General features: G+C 33.6%; 3 protein-coding genes across 4 annotated transcripts; 1 reads left to right on the forward strand and 2 right to left on the reverse strand.

Annotated features, from left to right (window-relative positions):
• Positions 1-1570: 1570 nt before the first annotated feature.
• On the reverse strand, positions 1571-6582 carry LOC132279569 (uncharacterized). 2 transcript variants are annotated; one of them, XM_059781584.1, is made up of 5 exons: positions 6353-6582; positions 6067-6219; positions 3410-3466; positions 2599-2820; positions 1571-1764 (listed from the first exon to the last, which is right to left on the reverse strand). In XM_059781584.1, exons 1-5 carry the CDS (start codon positions 6507-6509, stop codon positions 1718-1720), a joined length of 636 nt encoding a protein of 211 aa, XP_059637567.1. In that variant the 5' UTR covers positions 6510-6582; the 3' UTR covers positions 1571-1717. The 2 variants fall into 2 exon arrangements, with proteins under 2 accessions (XP_059637567.1, XP_059637568.1); XM_059781585.1 differs by lacking the exon at positions 3410-3466.
• A 1778-nt stretch (positions 6583-8360) lies between these two features.
• LOC132278035 (E3 ubiquitin ligase BIG BROTHER-related-like) lies at positions 8361-9296 on the forward strand. The gene has a single exon (XM_059779867.1). It carries the CDS (start codon positions 8361-8363, stop codon positions 9294-9296), a length of 936 nt encoding a protein of 311 aa, XP_059635850.1.
• Positions 9297-9689: 393 nt separating this feature from the next.
• Positions 9690-13655, reverse strand: LOC132279568 (tetraspanin-8-like). The gene is made up of 2 exons (XM_059781583.1): positions 13048-13655; positions 9690-10229 (listed from the first exon to the last, which is right to left on the reverse strand). The coding sequence occupies exons 1-2, from the start codon at positions 13552-13554 to the stop codon at positions 9927-9929; spliced, it is 810 nt and encodes a 269-aa protein (XP_059637566.1). The 5' UTR covers positions 13555-13655; the 3' UTR covers positions 9690-9926.
• Between the last annotated feature and the right edge of the window lie 9638 nt (positions 13656-23293).

Raw genomic sequence — 23293 nt, forward strand, 5'->3', positions numbered from 1 at the left:
CCTAATTTTTCATTCAGGGTTTGTTCCATTCTATGCAACATCAACACACACCAAACTTCGACCTCCCAAAAGTCCAACAAGAACAATCAGAAAGATAATGAAATACTCTGTTTCCCTTTTCAACTTTTCCCTTACTACAATTTATTCCACCTCCGGACACAATAATCCATCAGAACAACAAATTATACCACTTGTTCTCAACAGAGAGGCATTGTTGATGGGTGTGTGTCCGGCGGAGATCAGGTGGTGGATATAAGGGCGGAGATCGTGGTGGTGGTGTCGCTGTTAGTTGTTGGTTGTGATGGTGGAAGCGGTTTCTTCAAGTGATTGTGGGGTGAGGTGGTGGTGACAGTTATGGGATAGGGATGGTATTGTCGCCACCGTCGTGGGGCTACAGCAACTACCAGTTGCGGTGGTGGTGGTGTAAGAGGTGGTTGTTGGGGGAGTAAAAAACATATTACCTCAAATATATACGAGTATATATATATATATATATAATTGTAATTTGCAATACATTTAGAGATAGTTTAGTCTTTTAATATATTTTTTTAGGTTAAAGATTTTTTTTTTACAAAGTCAAGGGCATTTAAGTCATTTTACATAGTGTCAAAAGTTTGAGGTGTGAGTAAAAAACGTAAAAAATGTTTGTAACATGAGTGATAACAATTTTCTAAAGTTATTTCAATATAATATTTGATCAAACCTTAAGAAGTGTCACTGAAATTAACCTTTTTTCTTATTGCTAATAAAATGCATGATAAAAAATTGACATTCCGTCGCCAAGAAGAAAGCATCACGCTATCCAATCTGTAATTTTTAGATTCCTTGTGTTATGAATAAACAATATAATAAAATGAAAGCCATTCTAGCCCTTAAAATACTAACACCCCCCAAAGATTAGACATATTATTATTTCTTCAAGAAAAATATTTTAAAGCAGAGAGACCTAGTTGGGTTTCATTCTTCAAGAATACCCTCAGATTTTGATCGGTTTGAAATAGAACGGATGAGATTGTCTGACTGGTGATGACATGTTTCTCTACTGCAATTTGAAGATCATGAACCCTAATATATGTGCCTATATCATACTCTCTTTCGAGAAATTATTAAATGGTTCAGGAACATGATCCCGACCAAAAACAACCTAACACACTTAACACGGAAATAAAAATCTAAATAAAAACATCCAATCAAAGACTTGTTACAAGTCTCTCTCTCACAGACAATTTGATAGGGAAATCACTTTGATAGGGAAATCACTGTGATTGAAGTAGTTTCAATCATATAAGTACACGTCACAAAAACATTGAGATATGGACAAGAACAGTTCAAGTTTTATATACCAAATAAATAAATAAATAAAAAGAGAGAAAAGAAGAAGAAGAAGAAAAGCAGTTCAACTTCAACCAGCAGAGTATATATGCAGTCATCCCACAACATCGAATTTAAGAGCAGCTCACCCCTTCATAAAAAAAAATCTGGCCGATTCAATCAAATTCAGATTTTTGAAACCCATAGTTATGCACTCCCAAAAAAAAAAAAGCCACCAGAACAATAAACTTTTAAAAAAATGTTGCACACTAGTCTAGAATTTGTCACAACAGTCCTTTATTTATTTATTTATTTTTTAAATTACAAGGCACATTCCTGTTCAATATATATACAATTTGTTCACATTCAGTCAGTTACTTTACATCTAAAACAGGCAGTTATTTCTTCATTCAACAAGCACTTTCCTTTGCTCCTTCTCAATTATCCCTTTTCCTGTTACAAGGATGATGATCAGTAAGTCTAAAGTGTCCCTAGTAATAACATACAAAATCCATTATATTATGCATAATCAGAAATAACTGACTCCGATCATTGTGGATTTGGAAGAACTAAGAATTCCACAGCTGACCCAGAAAAATAAATAACTAAATAAAAATATAGGACTCTGTTCTGTAGCAAATTCTTGTATCAATCACCTACTTCTATTTCTAAAATAAATAGGGCTAGAATTCCAGTTCTTAGAACCCCAAAGGAATATCCTAATGGCAATACTCTCACCTCACATCCTGACCTGGTTAGGAGTTCGAACCCCTTTGGACCACCCCCAGAGAATTTTTCTGAATTATGGTAAGAGGCCCAACATCACCATTGTCAACAAAGGTGACAAAAAAAGAACAAGAAGCAGTTCTTAGACTTTTCAGGGTTATGATTTGAGCCAGCAAAAAAATAGTGCTGTGGTTAATTGGATGCAAAATGAATCGGGCATCAACCATCCTTCATTTACAGGATAAGATATTTATGGTTGTACGTCTGATGATTGAAAGGAATATGGCTTTTGAGAAAATAATCAATTTTAATTGTCTGGACACAACAGAACGTATATATATCATGCAGTGGTCTTAACTAAGGTTCTTTGAAACAAATCACCCATGATGCTATTAACCAGAAAATGGTTCTCCTTGAAGAAAATGAACCTATAGAATGGAAGATCTATCTGAAAGCAACTTCAAGTGATCCAATGAACCAGTAAGATAACACAAAATAAAAAGAAAATAATCCGAAGCAATCACGAAAAACATATAATTTTATGTAATCATTGAATGTGACCTGGCACAGAGGAAGGGCGACAGTTTTGGTGGACCATATGTTTCACCATCTCCTTATGTGTTGTAGTTCGCCTAACTATATTGTTCCTTTCTAGAGGATAGCCACCCAATGATTGGGCCTCTCCAATAACATTTGCTGTCTGTTTGATTGGTTGATTCTTTTTCTTAGTTACTTTCCCAGCTGAAATTGCTGTGCTCACCCTTTTCAGATACCAAGTTGCTCCTGAAATCAGAAAGAACGAAATATTATATAATCCTACAACTTTAGAGGCCAAAAATATATAAGCTATAAGACTACTATTTCCAACAAATTGAAATATGCATAAAAAGAAAAAAAAATTAAAAAGAAAGAGGTTAGTAAACTATTTGGAACCAGAGTGTCAATGGAAAACAAAGAACAAAAATAAAAAGACAAAATAACTTTGACAAGGAACAAAATCAAATTGTTGTATACAAGACACTTGACATCGGCTTTAAACAAATAAGAGAAAAAGAAGAAGAAAAAAAAGGAAGGCATTTGACCTATCTCCAGACCCGGTTTTATTCTATATGCATAAAGGGGTTTGAGTGTATAAAATGGAAGAAAACTTTCTTTATTGACAAAAAAATGTGAAGTCTACTGTCTCTTCTAACACTCCCATTCTAAAAAAATTATGGTTCTTAAAATTAATTAGGCCATGGTCAGAATAATCAGCAGTAGTTATTGGTGACCACTTCTTTGGCAATAATCTTGATTTTATAAACTTCAAAAATTAAAGCACAAGCTCTGCTTTGCCAAGTAATATTCTCACACCGAAATTCAGAGATATTACCTTGGGGTTGATCAATGTTTTTCCCAGCCAACGGACCTACTTCGTGGGCATCATGGTCTGTCAACCAAAACCAAAAGAACCCATTACACTCCTATAAAGCCTAGATCATGCACTAAGATAAGAAAATAAGGTATCCAACCATAGAATATAACCAGAAGCTAGATAAGTTGGATGTCCATATACATCGCAAGGAAGTATTTAAACCAACCTTGTGCCAATTTATTGGGAATGCTTTTCTAAGAGAGGCCCTAACAACCAAAAACACTCCAACACTCCCAAACCAGACCTCATAAACTTTTTAAACTAACTGAACTGTCAACTACCATCTAAATATATAAATTCTTCAACACGCCCCCTCGCTTGTGGCCTTCTTTTTGGTCCAACATATGTTTTTTCAATTTTTAACTAGGGTGGTGGTGAGGTTTGAACTCAAGACCATTGGCTCTAATACCATGTTAACTACCATCTACTCCAAAAGCTTAAGCTATTAGAGAGGGTGTAACTTAAATATATAAATCCTTCAACATGAACAATACTAGAGGAAAAATGGGCCATTCAAAATCCATTAGAAGTTCCTACTAAAATAATAAAACTTGTTTTTTGGGATTAGAATCATTTTCTAGGTGAAAAAAAAAATTGACTACAATTTTTCCCCATTATAAACATACAATTTAGTTGGGGAAAAAAAAAAACATACGATTTGTGATTATAACTTCACTAATCACTCTCTAGGTGGAAAGAAAATTTGCCTACAATTCCCCTATGCTAAACATATTATTTGGAATTAGAAAATTTGACAACAACTTCCCTGAATTATGCCTGTTAAATGAGGTAGATGGCATATTTTAGTTATAACCAGGGATTTAATTTGGCATGATATCACCCATTTGTTTTAGCATGATAAACAACCACCATTAGACTACTATAACTTTGATTTTCTCCTTCGACCTGGCTTCTACAACGTATAGATCATGACATAATACGACATAAGATTTACCAAATGAAAAGGAGGATAACTTGGATATTTACTATAGGCAACCTCTCCACAATCATCAATTTGCGGAATCAATATAAGAACCAGAATTAATTAGAAAGGATATCGGTCATAGATTCAACTCGTACAGTTTTCTCATCTCACTGAATTCAACAGATTGAGAATTCAATAGGCTTATGTTCTGAAATCTAGGCATGCAGAAAAACTCCTACCACCATTAAACAAGGGAAAAAAATCTTTTGACCGAAGAAGTTCCCTTTCAGCGTTGGAAATCTTGAACATCTGAAGCTTTTACTCACACTTCAAACAGTCATTCTAGAATAGATGAACTTATTCATAAATTCCCTTTCACCCACATTTTATAATGTTGACTAGTACTTAATTTCTAAATCATAAATTCTTCTCATTTATTTTTGTAATATCATCTATCATGGAATCACCAAGATATACAAATTACGTAAGTTCAAACCATGTTTGCCAAAAATGAAAATCAACACTTGTTGCAAACCTAGCCTATTCCCAGGGGATTGCCAAAGTCCCCAAGTAATCACCCATACAAATAACATATAACCGTTCAAATTATCTACAGTATTTACATTTTCATATTTTATACCATCAAAATTAATATTTTGACATGCCTCCAAAAACATTCTATATGCATATATAGAAAACTAAAAACAATATCAAACTCTAGTTCAATGTCTAACACTTGCACTCGTAGTAAGATATAATGGAAGCAGCAATATGTTCTGATTTTTTAATTTCGTTCACATGCTTTATTCTCATTTGGATTTGACGTAATTTAGGGCGTATGTAAATTCAATGTAAGCTTCCATGTTTTATACAGAAGTTTTGTAAGCACTAGAAAAATAATTTGGTGACATAAATCCAAAGCCTTTATCGCTTTATCTCATCACTTCGATTCCAATTTTCTTTGCAGCTTCAGATCTCCCATTATTAACGTCATCTTAATAATGGATTCGATCTTCCAGCTTCCCCCCCATAAGTTAGGAGACTGTTCTTTTGTAGCAACCTTGAACACATCTCAGGTATCATGTTTACATTCAACCAATAAAATCTTTAAAAACACCAAAAACAAAAGTGACATGAGCACAAGAAAATTAAACAATTTCATTTCCAAGTGATTCATATCCTAGACTGTCTCAAACCCAGCCAGAAACACTTCAGCAAGCCAATTGCTATTTTAGCAAATTATCCTTAGTTGCTACCTTCATTAGCAACACTAAAAAGAATTGACTATAACAAAAATCTTTCTTTCTTTTTTTTTTTTCTTTTCCTTTTTTTGATAGGTAAGGATTTCAATCCATTGATCCATCTAGAAAAGAAATTCAATCTATTGATCACACCACCATGTGTAGCAAATCAACATCACAGCATATATAAATGAGATGACATAGCACATCAAAGTTTCTACTCTAAAAGATTGTGCAATTCAGATATATAGTGGTTCATAAGAGATCATGCCGAAGCGTGGGTAGCAATATAACATCATAAACAAAAAGGAAGTATTGTTCAAACACCCATGGGAAATATATATATATATATATATATATATATATATATATATATATATATATATAATGATTAATTTAATTACAATGATCAAATAGAAAGACGATAAGAAAAACAGAAGAAATCATACCCTTATTAGGACTGACTCTCCTGGTTGTAGCAGAAACTGATGATTGAGGAACAAGCAATGGGGCATACATATAGCAATCAGATTTCAGATAATCCCCAACCTTCTTCAGCAATTTCTTGTTCTTCTCCTCAATGGGTTTCTCTGTCTCGACTCCTAAAAACATATACAATAACATTCCATCAAATCAAAGCTTTAAAAACCCATTACCATATAACATACACAGCACTAAATAAATACATAAACGCACATATATATAATTGGTATATACTAATCTAGAAACGATTACCAGTGCTAGAAGTAGTTGGTGAGGAGAAATCAAACGTTGGAGAAGAAATCAAAGGGGCAAACATGTAAGAATCTGATTTCAGATAGTCAACAACTTTCTTCAACAGCCCCTTCTTGTTACGTTTCTTAAGTATCGTACTGTGAACTCTCAAGGCCATTTTTACAAACCCTAGACTGTGAAAGTGTACAGTTTTCAGTTTCAAATTTTCGAAGGTTCTGTACTGAGAAGGTAAAGGTTGGGGATGTTGGGGACACGTGGCTGTAAAATAAGAGCACAACGTGTGTAGGCCATCTAAAGCAGTTGCAACAGGTGGCAACACCATAAAGAACAACCGTCGTCAGAAGCTGAGAGGCAATCCCTGCTTGTGGGCCTATTTTCGTGGCGGCCCAAGAGCCCAACCGTCTAATCATTATTTGATATATGTTCTTTTGTGTTGCCCCAACATTTTGGCCCAGTTCTGTAATTGTTTTCATAGTTTTGCTATCAACCATACCAACCACCTCTAGCCAAGAATGAAAATGTGGTAGCCTCTCCTAAACTCTTCACAAATACTTTGGAGTTGTTTCATGCTGCTATGGGGAAGTTTATGTTCGACTAAATCTAATAACTCTTTATTTGAAATTTTGTATTTTTATTTCGATGCCCCGTGAACCTTCTCTCATCAAATACCATTCAAAATTTTGGAAAGCAAGGTTTATATACCTTGTGAAAATCCATTTTAGAACCAATGGTATGCACTTTCTTATTTGTATCCTTGGACATTTTAATCACTTATTTTCTTGGTGGGCATTCTATATATTTGTTCTTTGATATATGGGAAGTTGAATTAACATGTTAAAGTACTTTAAAATCTTACTAAAAGGACTTTAACAATCATTTTCTACTAGTAACACCTCCAATTTTAGTGATAAATGAGCACCACATTTCATAACTACCGTCATTACTAAATTTCATATAGTGTGAGAATGCATTTTTAACATAAATTACGACATATTTCATTATATATATATATATATATATATATAAGATTCGTAAATGAACTTAAATTAAAGGTAAACCAAGCTAACTAGCATCACAATTGAATTTCATATAGTCTAGGAACATATTTATAACATATATAAATCATAACTTGTTTCATTAAATATATATATGAGATTCGTAAAATTAAAATTAACCGAAATTAAGAAGAAACCTTAGACATTTCATAAGGATAATCATAAATAAAGTTTATGTAGTCTAAGAAACGGTTTCAAATATAAATCACAACTTGTTTTGAAATTTGTGGAATTTGAGAAAAATAACTAAAAAAATTGAATCAAAATTTCATCAAATTCCACAAACACCTAAAAATTATTTACACAATAGTCCTCTTATAATGCTCGCGACCTATTTTTTATTTACCATCAAATTAGTATTAATAGGGGTATACTAAAATGAGGGGGAGCACGGATCAAGATCGTTTAAAAAAATCAAAAGACATTTCTTCTAATGTGTGTATAATTTGTCGAAATCTTAAAAAATATTAGTGTAATTTATTCAATTATTAATTCATTAAGATTATTTACGCAATGAATCTTCTTAGAATGCTCACGACCAATTTTTTTTTTTTTTTTTTTTTTTTTACCATCCAATAAAGAGAGGCGGTGGCAATTAGGGTTGGGTATAACCAAATAAAGAAAGGCGGTGCTTCTGGTTTCTATTTACCGCCTACAAGAACCTCTGACTCCTGTTCCGAAATCTTTCGCAAAGCTTCTAAAAAACCATTGCTCCCGGAGATCACGATCACGATCACGATCACCATCTGTCGAGAACGTGGGCCCGGGGACTTCGCTTGTATTCGGATAATTTGCTTCTCTCGTTCGATCTATAGCGAATAAGGAATAAGGGTGCAGTCGACGCTCCTTTGATTTGCTTCTGGCCCTCCCAGACTAGTTGTTTTATGCTGGCTCACAACCCGCGAAAGTAGTTTCTATATACGACTAGAGAGAGAGAGAGAGAGACAGAGTCGATGGCTGTAATTGAGAACATCAATGATGTTCAAATTCGGGTGTTCGAATGGAATCAAAGAATGATTTCCAAGAATGATGTTTGGGATGACTTGGGAGGATTGTTAATACTTCGTGTATCAACTAATATGGTTGTCGGACAAGTGAAAACTGAATTGACAATAAAGAAGGTACTTAATTTCCCATTTCTTCTCCACAGCTTAGTGTCTCAAGACTCCATGGTTGATTTCACAGAAGTTTTCTTGAAAGAGAGTAATGCTCATATTCTCTCGGAAGTTGTATCTAAGTGGCTCTTTGATAATTTCCAGTTTCGTTTTCTTCCTTCAAGAAACCATGGCATCGTCATCGTTGTAGATGTTTCCGTAGAGAGTACCTCATGTGTTTTCAACTGCACTCATTCTGCAGAAGATTTTCGAGATGACGAAGAAGAAGAAGAAGAATATAACAATGGCTGCGTTGAATACGGAAACGTTGAAGTGGGTTCATCAAATACCTTACCAGTGGAGGAAAATCATGATCATGATCATGATCAAGAAGAAGAGGAAGCTGAGGACACGGACGACGATGATGATTCGATCGATTTAAATGTCGAAGAAGAAGATGAAGACTTAATGGATGATGATGATGAGGGGATTTATTCGGAGGCAAGGGATGAAGTTTTGGATATTCTAAACAATTTTCTGGATAGTAAATCAATTGTTACTGAATCCATATGTTTAAAAGAAATTGAGGTTGCAGTGAAGGTGGATAGATTGATTGATGATGGATCAAGAGCTGATAAGTGTCCCATATGTCTGGAAGGGTTGTCGGTGGGGATAGATGTTGCAACGACACCATGTTCGCATGTATTCCATTGTGATTGCATCTTCAAATGGTTACCTAGAAACAACTGCTGCCCAATGTGTCGAACACTCTGTGCTACTGTAGTTCATTTATAGTTTGTTGTTATGGAAAATACGGAGTATACATGTTTGTTTTGTAATGGCCTTATTGGTTTTATTCATTTTGAGGGTCCGTTTTATGTTTTCAATGTTATACAATTGCATGAGTCACAACAATCCACAGCATTCCAACGTTGTCTTCTCTTGATGATAAAGTCAATTAGATGTGGATGTAGTGCAGTGTGTGTTTTGAGTGTGTGAACTGCATCTCTAGCTTCATCCAATCAACTTTGGTACTTTCAATTTGGTTTACCTCATTCACACACGTCAGTGAGGCAATATTGTTGTCACAATTAAATCTAAAGCTCTGAACCAACAAGTAGTGTGAGACGCAGGTGATCCATCGAACCACAATTAATCAGAAAATAAAGAGATACAAATTAAGCTATATAATAAAGAACCATTGCAAACATGGTGCCTAGGATTCAAATATATATATCCAAAAAAACTAACATGTTCTGAATAAGTTTCAAATCAACCCATAAAAAACTACTATACAAGAAATGGAACATAGACTTCATGATTAGAACAGAATGCAACTAACACATGAGAGTAAAAACCTAAAACGTGGCTCTACATCTCTACACAGTTCAAACTAACATAAACTTAAAACCATTGAAAATGATCTCAAGGGTGCCCTTTCCATGCATTGTCCTCCCTGTTGTTCCTGAATGCGCAGCAGCCGATGGAGTACACCACAACGAGGATGACCAGGAATATGACATTGATGACGGCAACCTTCTTCCAATCGCTCTTGATGTTGTCGAGCAGCCCAGCCTTGCACGACTGGCAGTTGTAGCACAGAATGGTTGGGTCGTTGCTCCATGCATTGCAGTCAGGGTTGGTGAGTGATGGGCTTCCTGTGTTGGTCCAGTTGGTGGGGCTAACATATGTGAAATTGCAGTCAGTCAATGGCTTGCAGCAGCCAGACTGTCAGAATACGAAAATCGAATCAGCAAGCAAAAAGCACAGGAAGCCAACCATCAGAAAGAAAAAACTATCTACAAAAGAGTGTGTGTGAGATGAGGAAATACTAATTGCTAAACCTAAATGGCTTGTATAAGTGTGAGAAAGCTGATATCAGATTCTAACAGCAATGCTCACAAATACCAATTCAACGAAACTTTATCAACCCACAAGGGAGACAGGGAAGAGGAAGGAATACATGCTCTGGCTGGTTACAACCACCTAAAAGGGCATGAATTGATGAAACTAAGCCTTCATTTTTTATTTTTTATTTTTTGGACTCTGATCTCTTCTGAGATTTTCACTTTTCTAATGTTAGGGATATCTGTTAGAGAAATATTTTCGAAATATAAAAATCGAATCAGCAAAAAGTTTAGCTAGCCAACAATCAGAAAGAAAAAACTATCTACAAAAGTATGTGTGCGTGTGTGTCTGTGTGTGGCAAGTGTAAAGGCCATCCACATCATGTGATATTTATTAAAACACATTTCTTAGAATTTATAGTTGGAGATGAAGATAACCCAATTGCTAAACCTAAATGGCTTGCGTAAGTGTGAGAAAGCTGAAATCAGATTCTGACAGCATTGCTCACAAATACCAGCTCAAAATTACGTTATCAACCCACAAGGATGACAAGGAAGAGGAAGGAAGACATGTCCCAGTTAGTTACAACCACCTAAAAGACATTGAATTGATATTTTTTTTTTTTACTTTTTGTCTTTGATCTCTTTTGAGATTTTCATTTTTCTAATGTTAGGGAAATTTGTTAGAGAAATTTTGTCAAATTTATAGTTTCAAAAAAATTGGCTGCAAGTTTATGCAACTCCAGCACGATGCAGGTTTTTGAAACCAAATGCAGACGAGAAAAAAAGGATTGTTAATTTAAATGACATACCATGACATGTAGTTTTCTTTTGGGGAGGCAGGGGATATAACACAAAAAAAAATCCAGAAAATACTATCAAATCCATGAATTTCAGAATTAAACAAAAAAACACAATAAAAGAAGAAGAAAAGGAGAGTAAAAATTGTAATTTCACAACATATGAAGAGGTTGACAAACAATTATACAAATAGTAGAATGCTATGATGGCACACCACATTGAAAATCCAATTAAAGGAGATTCAACAATTAATAACTCCACAAAAAGTATGTATCTTTCACAATATGGGAATTGAAATCCAGAAACACAAGTAACTAACTACCAATCCATTTTCAAATCACAATGTTTCTGATAAAAAATTTATATGTCAAAAAAAAAGAAGGTGATGGATTTCCTTTCTATCCTAAAGTAAGATGGTCATAAAAGGCTCACAGTTTGGAAAAAAAATCTAACTACCCAGAATATTCAAGAGATTCACAAAATTTATAAAAAAAAAAAAAAAAAAAAAAAAAATTCCCCAAAAATAACAAACTTTAATTGCCTTAAAACGAGAAACAATTGCACATAGTAACTAGAATATTAAGTCATACATAAAAAAAAACAACTCATTGTTTAAATTCTACACAAACTGCAAACTACTGACCAAAAGCCACATTATTTGTGTGATCTCTGGTATCATGGAACAAAGCTTTCCAAAGGAGAGGAGGGATTATCACTATTTTGGATCTTCTCTTTAGTTACCTTTTCATTTAATTTTTTTAATTAGTCACCGAAACATATTTTAAACCACCTTTTAGATCAAATCAGAGGCAGAAAATGTACATATGTATAATCAACAGAGAAGGAAAAAAAAAAAAAAATAGAAGTGAAATAGAAACTATAGCAAAAATTGGGGGATTCCCAATAACACATGTCACTTTTCTAGAGAGTGGTGGCTTTCTTTTTTATCCTAAAGTGAAATAGTCATAAAAGACTACTGAAAACTTTTATAAATTTCTCATTACCCAGAATATTTAAGAGATTCACAAAATTGAATTATAAAAAATTCCCAAAAATTAACAAATTTTTAATTTCCTTAAAACAAGGAGCAATTGCAAAGATTAACTAAACATTTAACTCTTATATCGAAAAGCAACCCATTTTTTAATTTAAAAATAAACTACAAACTACTGAAGAAAACCACAATATTTGTGTGATTTGTAGAAAATTCAACAAAGAAAAGAAGTAAATGGTATCATGGACTGAAGATTTCCAAGAAGAATTGGGTTTATCACTATTTGGGTTCTCTTCATTTTCCTCAAAAACAAAAACAAAGAAAAAAAAGTTGGTTACCCTTTCATTTAATTTTTTAATTAGTAACTCAAAAACATTTTAAGCATCACAGCAGAAGCAGAAATTTTATACATGCAAAATTAAATCAAGAGCCAAAATAAAAGGAAAAAAAAAAAAAAAAAGAGGAGAGAAACAGAAACTATAGCAAAAATTGGGGGATTCAGATATAAAACAACGGATATATAAAATATTTCACAAGATCAAAACAAAAACTGCATTAACAAGCATATATTGCTCCATACATATAAATATATAATAAATACCTAAATGGAGGACAAGAAATAGTTGGTTACTAATTTCCCAAATTACCTTTTCATTTATTAGTCACTCAAACACAATTTAAACAACCCTTTACATCACAGCAGAGGCAGAAAATGTAAATATGCAAAATCAAATCAACAGCGAAAACAAAAGGAAAAAAAAAAAAAAAGAAGGAGAAAAACAGAAAATATTGCAAAAATTGGGGGATTCGGATCTAAAACAACGGATATATAAAACATTTCAAAAGATCAAAATGAAATACTGCAGAAACAAGCACAAACACACACACACATATATATATATACCTTAATAGAGGACAAGTGCTCTTTATAGAACTGCTCAACAGGGGTATTAGAGCCATCATCAATCAGGCTCTGGCAAACCTTACTGTCCTTCAAACAACTCTTGATTTTGTTCCAGTTCTTGGTACTATTAACCCTCTTCTGCAGCCAATTCGAGTAATCCCCCAACCGGTACTCCTTATACCCTCTTTCGGACACCGCCACTCCGGCACCCTTGTTGGTCACCACAAAAGCGAATATAGTGAAACTGAAGAGAAGCAATATGAGCAAGAACATGACGACCAAGTAGAACCAGAGGAGCCACGAAACGCGACAGCACGCGCCGATCAGGCCGGCGAGCGACACCACCATGAGGAAGACGCCAAGAACGATGATCGGCTTTTCGAGGAACCGCTCGCAGTCGGAGTCGGCCTGGCGAGAGAGCCATATTCCGGCCCCGAAAATGGGGACGGAGAGGAGGAAGGTGACGAAGTTGAGAATACCGATCAGGTTGTTGCTTACACGAAACATCTTGAATTGAATTTGTTTCTCTCACTAAAAAGGGGAATCTAGAGAGAGAGAGAGAGAGAGTTAAAAGAAACCAGAGGAGAATTTGAACAGATAGGGGGTTGGAGTGGGAGAGGGAATATATAGAAGCGAGAGAGACAGTTGGGGATATTATTACGTTCGAGGAAGATTCGAAATGTTGGTGAACTTCACGCGCTCAATCTACTTGGGAAGTGCGCGAGTGGAGATAAATGTTCAGTGCTCGCTTTCAGGTTGGTCGTGCTGATAATAATGATTCGAAATAAATTTTTGTGTGTGACAGTTTTATAATAACCGACGTACAGTTTTATAACATTGATTGAAAGATGAGCGTTGGATGTGAAGGCTAAGTAAAATTTTGACTAAGTTTTTAATAAACCTACGGTGATGAGGTAGTCTGTGAGCTAACGGTTACAGATGGCTGTGACGGTAGTGAAAAATCTGGATAACGTTATTATGATATCGTCGTTTCTGAGTGGCGTTTTTTAATTTTGGAGTGTACTAGCGCCTTATCGGTTTCAAAAATGGATCTTTTGCACGTGCTATTTTATGAGTAAATTACACTCGCCTCCTCTAAGATTGGGATAAATTACTGTATTAGCATGACCTTTCCTCTCAAGGAAACTGTCATTTTATTTTATCAAAAATATTTTTTACACTCAAAATTACATTTCAATAATTGACTAATGAAGTTAAAAAATATCAAAATAATAAAAAATAAATGGTGTGTAATTTCTCAAAATTTTAAAAAAATATTAGTGTAATTTATTCAATTATTAATTCATTAAGATTATTTTATAATGAATCCTCTTATAAGGACAATACTTGCCTATTCGCTAGTGAACAGGTTAATTCTACTGACCGATTATGTGTTTCAATAATAAGTAGGCACATCAATTTTAATGACAAATTTAACAAATTAATAAAAATAAAATAAAATAAAGTCGAATTGACCCGTTTCAATGGGGTAATTGATAGCCGATATTCAAACTCTATTTTTATTTATTTTTTTCTCTTTAACCGCCTTCTAGTTTCTCCACTATTCTTCTTCCTCTCCCATGACAAAATCAATCAGTAGGCCTGGTATTGTTAATTCTCTCCCTACTGCATCTTCAAATTGGTTTGTAAATGTACCTCAATTGGATTATATAATATATGTTATTTATAACATCTAATGTGATATATAAAATATTTTTTTCCACTAAATAAACAAATCAATCAGATTTTTTTTTTTTTTTTTCGAAAATTAATCAATCAAATTTTTTTTACTAACATGGCTGTAGCAGAAACTTAAGAAGATCTATTTGCTATTACATCAATTGCATTCTTGATCTCCAAACATACACATTCAACGATACATTGTCTATATACAAATAATTTGTACTAAAAAGCATATATGATCATGATAATAGTGATCAAATAGGGTCAGAAGTTTTGACTTCTTGGGAAGTCGTGAGAAAAAGTGAGAAAAGTAATCCCACATCCCACCCTTTGCTATTGAGTGATATATAGTCCAAGAGATTTCTATTGATTGATGGTATTCCATGAAAGGTGAGAGGAAGAAGAATAGTGGAGAGAGGACGGCGTGAATCTACAAAGGGGGTGAAAGAGTGAGAAAAGAAATACATAAGGTTTGAATACAGGCTATCCAATGAAGCGGGTCGATTCGATTTTATTTTATTTTTTTATTTAACGTATCTACCTATTATTAGAAAATATAATCAGTTAATAAAATAAATCTACTCAGGAATGAGTAGGTAAGTATTGTCCCTCTTACTTTGCGACCATTTTTTTCTCCTTTTTTATCAACAGTGTATATTCCAATGAGTATGGAGATGATGGCAAACATGTGTCAAGATTGTTTAAAAATATCAAGAGATAGGCTTGACTTTTTCTCTACAATTAATATCTTCCCTCCAACTGAATTAAATAGTAAAATCTCAGAACTCGTCAAGGAGGTTAGTTGCAAAAATGACTTTTTCATTATAAATAAATTAACTTCTTGTAGGATGAAATTGACCTGTATTTACCAGAAAAGGAAACAATTTCTTTTTGTGATTTTGATTATAAATATGGAGCCAAATTCAATTAATATTCAAATTTTACCCACACATTCATAGAAAAATGAATAGTTACCAATCCTAATAGGATGGAATAATTGGTCAAGAACCAGTCAAACAAAAAAAAGATGGTGTGTTCAGTTCCAAACTTCCAACAATGGGAAGATTAAAGCAAAATTTGGATGTCTCACTTGATAGTAGTATTTTTTGACCAGATCCAGAAATTTTTATTCAAATTCATTTGCTAGAAATTTTCACTAGACTATTAAGTACGAAAATTGTTATTCATTATCAAATAATAACAAGGGTTACCCAATAATTAAAAAGAAGACTTAATTATTATTACTGTTGTCATTGCCTCATCGTCACGGGAGTCGTATTGACATCCTATTGTGAGTTTGAAACATGTGGATTCTCTTTCTTTGCTCATCTTGTTGAATATGAGACAATCTAAGTATAATTTTGTTGCAAATTAGATTTACACGTGTGCATTTTTTGTGTGTGTGTATATATATTCATATTCGTATGAATTTTTTAAGAAAAATTCAAAAAATAACAATATCATTGCAAAATAACATAAAACTTGTACAGTCGTAACAACAATTTCTTACTTAATTTAATAATGTCAAAAAATAACAATATCATTGTAAAATAACAGAAAACTTATGCAGTCGCGACAACAATTTTGTACTTAATTTAATATCATAAAAGAGATCGTGGTTCAATTATATAATCACTTTCTATGTGACTATGCGAGTGGACGAGAGAGTTATGGACCCTATGGTTATGGTTGGTAGAAGATATTTATTTCTTAAAAGAGAAATCTATTTCGTATCTATACAATAGGACTCTCAAACTTCTTAACCAAAAAAGAAAAATTCAATTATGACGGACAAAGACAAATTGTCACCCCTAAATAATCTTTTCATTCATTTTTATCAAAGATAATTTTCATACTCAAAATTAAATTTCAATAATTGACTAACAAGTTAAGAAAGGTCAAAATAATAAAAACTAAATGGCTTAATGTGTGTAATTTATTCAATTACTATTTCTTTAAGGGTATATTTGGTTGTATGGAATTGAAACTAAAATTTGTGAAAGTTAAAAAAAAAAAAATTGAATCAAAATCTTTTCAAATTTCACTAATTTCAATTCTTAGATTCCAATAACATACCCCAAACAACCTTAAAGATTATTTACGCAGTAATCCTTTTACAATGCTCGCAACCATTTTTTTTTTACCATCAAATTAATATTAACAGGTATACTAAAGATTCAAGATTGTTTAAAAAAATGGAAAGATATTTGGCTTGACTTTTTCTCTACAATTAATATCTTCTCTTGAACAGTATCAATCCCAATAGTATGGAATAATTGGTCAACAACCAGTCAAACAAAAAAATGGTGTGTTCCAAACTTCCGACGATCCAGAACCTACCAATGTCTTCTTCTACATCTTGCTACAGGGAAAGCTCCGATGAAGATTCCGACTAAATATGAGCGTTGGATGTGAGGGCTAAGCAAAAGTTTGACTAAAGTTTTTTTTAAGTAAAACTACAGTGATGAAGTGCGCCGTGAGCTAACGGTTACAGATGGCTGTGATGATATCGTCGTTTACGAGTCCGTTTTTAATTTTGGAGTGTTCTGGCGCCTTACGTGGATGAAAATATTATCCTTTAATAATGAGTAATTTTCAATGACTTTCTTTAAAATTTGGAATAATTATTATATTTATAGACGTGACAAAATTTAACACTCACTCTAATAAGACATATATTAAGCGGGTTTGAATGGAGCTTAAACGAATTAAATAATTTCGATCGTAAACGAGTCGACACGATTAATATGTCGTGTTTGAATTGTGAAAGGTTCAATCTATTTATACATGTTTAACAAAACATGTCAAAAATAATTTTTTTATTTAAACTTCAAAATTACTATATAAACTTGTGTATTATAATTTCTTTTGTAAACTAAATATTATTTAGTAATTTAGTTCGATTGAAACTTATGTTTTTCTAATATTTATTATTTTATTAAGTATTATTATTAATTTAAATAGTATAATATTTTATTTTTATAAATAATCATTAAACGGGTTGTACGTGTAAGCTAGTGTTAAAAGTTCTATTTAGATTGAGCTATTTAATAAAATACTCTTAATTCGACAAAACACGATTATGATCGACGAACACAAATTGTCACCCCTAAATAACCTTATCATTCATTTTTATCAAAAATAATTTGCATACTCAAAATTACATTTCAATAATTGAATAAGAAGTTAGGAGAGGTCAAAATAATAAAAACTAAATGGTTTAATGTGTGTAATTTATTCAATTATTAATTCATTAAGGGTATATTTGATTGTATGGAATTAATGTTAAAATTTATGAAATTTAAAAAAATAATAATTAAAGAAATTGAATTAAATTTTTTTTTAATTTTACAAATTTTAATTTCAAGACTCCACTTACTTAAAGTCCAACACACCTTAAAATTATTTACGCAATAATCATCTTATAATGCTCTCGACCAATTTTTTAAAAAACCATCAAATTAGTATTAACAGGGTACACTAAAATGATGGGAAGCACGAATCAAGAATGGTTAAAAAAAATCAAAAGATATTTGGCTTGACTTTTTCTCTACAATTAGTATCTTCCCTTGAACAGTTATCAATCCCAATATGATGGAATAATTGGTCAAGAACCAGTCAAACAAAAAAAAATGGTGTGCTCCAAACTTCCAACGATCCAGAACCCACCAATGTCTTCTTCCACATCTTGCTAGAGGGAAAGCTCCGACGACATAGATCCGACAAGAAGGCTCTGGCAACAACCAAATCGACACGATTGGTTTCTGACAGTGGTTGCTGGCGACGACAAAAACTAAGCGCGACTCCGACGACGATGGGATCAGATTCCACCGATAATGCAGCAGTAAAGACGCACCAAGGACTACGACGGTTGATGATGATGAAAGCTTGGGAATATTAGGGCGAGGCCTTATGGTTATATTTGGTAGACTTATATTTAAATTAATATTCATAATAATTTTGGTACTTTTAAATATTATGAATTTTGGTACTTTTACACATTATGAATCTGTTTTTTTATTTTAAAAAATGACTATATTATCAGAAAATAGCATAAAACTTGAGTGGCAACAAGATATCATTGAATCATATTAATATATCAATTTTACAAAAATTAAAGTAGATTTATATTATTATTTATTTCTTTTGTAATATATTATAAAAAGAAATGTAATAAAATTTGACACATGAACAAGAAATTTCTTCTTTCGTGTAATGAGACAAGTGTTGTTCGAAATAAAATGATTAATAGCCCAAGCCTATATTTAATAATTGATAATTCAACAAATCACGTGCAATGAGTTATTAGTATCAAAAGTGACCAAGGCACCAACTTTTCAGAATTATTCAGTTACGTTTGGGTCTCTTACTTTTTAGGGTTAATTACAACGTCACCCCTGAGCTATGTAATATTGATAGCATATACAAGTTAATTATTTTTTGAATAAAGATATCTTCTGTAAAAGTTTTAATCCAAACAAGCCCTTAAAATATTAAAAAGACGAGATTACCCTTCAATGTTTAATTCATTTTTATAATAAAATATCAGAACTTATGAAAAATGAAATTTACCCTTATATATATACACAATTACATTAGCACCATCACATATAAATTATATATATATATATAATTTATATAACCACATTCGCCGTAGCCATCTCCCCAACCACAGCCACTGCTGCCGCTGCCATCTCTCTTCAACCACAATCGCGGTCATCATCTCCTTCCTTATACCTTCACCATTTCTCAACCACAGCCACCGATTTTCGTTGTCAGGATTCAACACTTTTTTTTGCCTTACTGCGGCCTCTTAGAATCACACCTAAACGTGAATCGATGATAAATCGACTCGGCAATTTGACGACCCAAAAAGAGACATTCTTTACAAATCCGCGTACTTCGACCTTGATTAGGTGGGCGAACCCCGGCGAATGAATCCGCTAATGGGCGGATCGAAGACTTAGGTAGCAATAGGGGTGCACAAAAGAACCGGAACCGTTTTTCCCGATTCTCACAGTTCCAGTTCCGATCCCGGTTCCGAATTTAGGAACCGTGTACATACGGTTCCAGTTTCGATTCTAGCCCATGGGAACCGGTAAGAACCGGAAGTGCATATATATATATATATATATTATTTAATTTTATACTAAAAAATAAGTAAAGATAAGGCTGGAGTCGCTAGACCTTAGACAATAGACACGAAAAAAAATATTTTGCCCTAAATCTCTCACTCTCTCATTTAGTTAGTCCTTGCCTCCTTTCAATCTCTCATATAAACAGACGAAGTGATAAACCCTAAGCTAACCCTCGCCTCCTTCGAAGTCTGACCTCTCAGGCTCTCATCACCTCCTCTCATCTCCTCAGTCCTCATCGCCCTCGCCTGAATCACCTCCTTTCCTTTCCTCAGTCCTCATCGCCCTCGCCTGAGTCGCCTCATCTCAAGTCTCATCTGAAGTTTTCTCGTCGATTTAGTCCTCGTCGCCCTCGCCATCTCAGATTTTATCATTAATCGTCTCCGATCTCAGATTACTCGGTAAGTCCTTGATTGATCTGTCACTCCCATCTCAAATTTCTCCTCACTCATTCATCCTCACTCCCATCTCAGATTTTATTGCGGGCAAAAATCTGAATTTTAACATTTTGATAGTTTGATAGTCGCCTCCTCTCAAGTCTCATCTGAAAATTTCAAAAATCTGAATTTTGACATTTTGATAGTTTGACATTTTGACATTCAAATTATCAGATTTTGATAGTCGTCTCCTCTCAAGTCTCATATGAAAATTTCTCAGATTTTTGTGTGTAACATATCAGATTTTATTGCGGGCAAAAATATGAATTCGGTATGCAATAGTTATTATATTTTTATGTGTAGCATATGGTGGTGTTATAATTCAGTATTTTATTTTAGTAATTTAGTATTTAGAATTTCAAACTATCAATTTTTAATTTCGAAAGGTTATTCAGATTTCAGTATGGGATGTAATATTATATAATTAAAACTATCAGACTTAAGTAGTTAAGTATCAGTTTTATTTTCTGTATTTGTATTTATTTATATTTATATTTTTGATATTGTATTTTGTTAAGTAATGAAAGTTATGAAACATTACTGAGTTACAACTTACAACATTTCAGTGTTACAACTTACAACACTGCAAAAAGGAAAAAAACCAAACAGTTAACGGTTCTCATGGTTCCATATTATACGATTCCGGTTCCGATTCCGGTTTCAAGGAACCGTCGTGAATGGTTTCGGTTCCGACCGGAACCGTGAGAACCGAAACCGTGTGCATCCCTAGGCAGCAACCACACTTATTCGACTGGAAGACATCGGATTACCACCACTTAACCAAAGCTTGTGATCCAACCGTGATTCTCGACGGCGGCGACGACCAGTGGAAGCTTCGACGATAAAGCCCCGGCGCCGCCTCCACTCTCTCTACCACTATCATCCCGGTTCGTTCTTTTAAGATAGAGATATATATATATATATATATATCTTAAAAGAACGAACTTATATATATATGGGTAAAGTGCAATAAACCCCCCTAAACTATCATGCAATTGCACAAAACCTCCCTGAATTAAGTATTGCCCCCCTAAACTATTAAAAAGTTGCATTTAAGGACATCCGGTCATTTGTTGATACCGGAAATACAAGATTACGAATTTATCCTTGGTCATTTTGGTGATTTATGGACTTCTGTTGCTAATGGTGTCAAATGAAATCTCAATAACCATAAAGAAGTTTACAACTCATCACCTTATCAACAGACAACTCCAAATTTATCCTCTCCACCTTTTCAGCTTTTCTCCATCTGTTCGCATCATCTTCCAATGCCTCTGCCAAAACTAACCTCACTGCGGGTCAACTGTAAAACATTGCATTTTCCTAGGACTATCTTTAAATAAAAACGATCAACGACTATGGATTTCGATTCCGGCGAAATTTTTTATGTTTCTCTCCAATGCCATCTCTACACTCCTCTCTCTAGCAGTTTACTGCTTCAAAGACATCCTCATTGGTAACCCTGGTGTCCATGGATTTCGGCGAGATTAATCTTTGTTTCTCTCCAACACATCTTTGCACTCTTCTCTCTAGCAGTCTTCTCCTTCATAGATATCTTCATCGACGACCATGGTGTTCATGGATTCTGTCGAGATTTTTTCTCTATCCAGCGTTATCCCTGCATTGCTCTTTTTCCAACAGCCATTTCCATAAAAATAGTTACCCATCGGCAACCATAGATTCCTGTGAGTTCGTCTATATGTTTCTCCAATGCCATCTTTGCACTTTTCCTTCTCTAGCAACCAACTATGTTTCTCCCATTACATCCAATTTGAAGGCTCAATTTGCTGAGGAACGGCAAGGTCAGAGGTTTGGGTTCGGTATTCTGCTTTAAGAAATCATTGTAGAAAGAATTTCAGTTGACATGGCTTAAACTTCAGCTTACAAGGGAGAGCGAATGCTTGCCGATTCAGCCATTAAGCTCATCTTACAAAAGATGAAGAAGACCAAACATGTCCATAGATAAAAAAACGTAACATAGATGGTTTTTAATATGGGAATTTCAGATTTATATAGTTAATTAATAGTTTCTAAAGATAATAAGGACAAATTCGTCATTTTAAAATTACAACTTAGACACGTGGTCATCATATGCTTATTTAATGGGAAGAACTGAACGGAAGCTCACCGGTGGGTAAATTTTGCAAATTTTTTGATAATTCAGGGGGTTAACTACAACAATAAAAGTTCAGGGGGGTTTATAAGGAGAGAGAGTATAGTTTGAAGGGTTTTTTTTTTTGCACTTTACTATATATATATATATATATATATATATATATATATATATATATATATATATATATATTTGCCCACAAAATTGAAGAAACATGCCTCTTCGATGGGCACAGAGAAACTTGACGGTGAAAAAGGAAACATTGATTATTACTTATCAAAAAATAATAATAATAGTATGCAATAATCCTCACTAAACCCATTTCCAATTTCTCTATTTCGTTTTTTTAGATGGGTTCAAAAAGATGTGGGTCTCTGCTTCTCTTCTCAATCCTCAGTATATATATATACATGAACGCTATTGAACTTTAGTTGATTCAGGAGTTGGAAGATATATAGAGATAGATAGATGTATGTGGGTATTGAATATTCCATCATGTTTTCGAGGTCTTAAAACATGTTGGTGGAGGTGGCAATGGTGAGTGGGTGGAGGTGGCAACGGTGGAAGTGGCGGTAGTGGTTTCTGGGGAAAAAAAAAATCTGGGTTTTCAGGGAGAGAGGATAGAGAGAAAAAAATTGGGAATGATAAGGATAATTATGTCATTTAAAGATTTGAATATTTTAAATCAAAAATTAGTATTTTATTGAAGGAAAATCTAGTCTTTTCTCACCTTTTAAGGGCCTGTTTGGATCCATAATTCTGACAAGGATGTTTTTGTTAACTTTATCAAATTTAAGGAGATGTCTTTGTTCAAAAAATGATTAAGTTGTATATAATTGTTGATATGGTATATCTTAAAGGGTGTCGTTGTAATTAAT

This window comes from Cornus florida, unplaced genomic scaffold (assembly GCF_030987335.1).
Source record: "Cornus florida cultivar Cherokee Brave unplaced genomic scaffold, ASM3098733v1 CherokeeBrave_3.0.0_Hap2_Chr10, whole genome shotgun sequence".
Classification (NCBI taxonomy): Eukaryota; Viridiplantae; Streptophyta; class Magnoliopsida; order Cornales; family Cornaceae; genus Cornus; species Cornus florida.

What these genes read in the sequence shown, in the direction of transcription:
- LOC132279569 (XM_059781584.1), bottom strand. Translation starts at nt 6,509, where the DNA reads ATGGCCTTGAGAGTTCACAGTACGATACTTAAGAAACGTAACAAGAAG. An exon ending in GAGAGTCAGTCCTAATAAGG is followed by an intron (nt 3,467 to 6,066) that starts GTATGATTTCTT and finishes TTTGGTTGACAG; the next exon opens with ACCATGATGCCCACGAAGTA. An exon ending in AAACATTGATCAACCCCAAG is followed by an intron (nt 2,821 to 3,409) that starts GTAATATCTCTG and finishes TTCTGATTTCAG; the next exon opens with GAGCAACTTGGTATCTGAAA.
- LOC132278035 (XM_059779867.1), top strand. Translation starts at nt 8,361, where the DNA reads ATGGCTGTAATTGAGAACATCAATGATGTTCAAATTCGGGTGTTCGAA.
- LOC132279568 (XM_059781583.1), bottom strand. Translation starts at nt 13,554, where the DNA reads ATGTTTCGTGTAAGCAACAACCTGATCGGTATTCTCAACTTCGTCACC. An exon ending in AGCACTTGTCCTCTATTAAG is followed by an intron (nt 10,230 to 13,047) that starts GTATATATATAT and finishes GTATTCTGACAG; the next exon opens with TCTGGCTGCTGCAAGCCATT.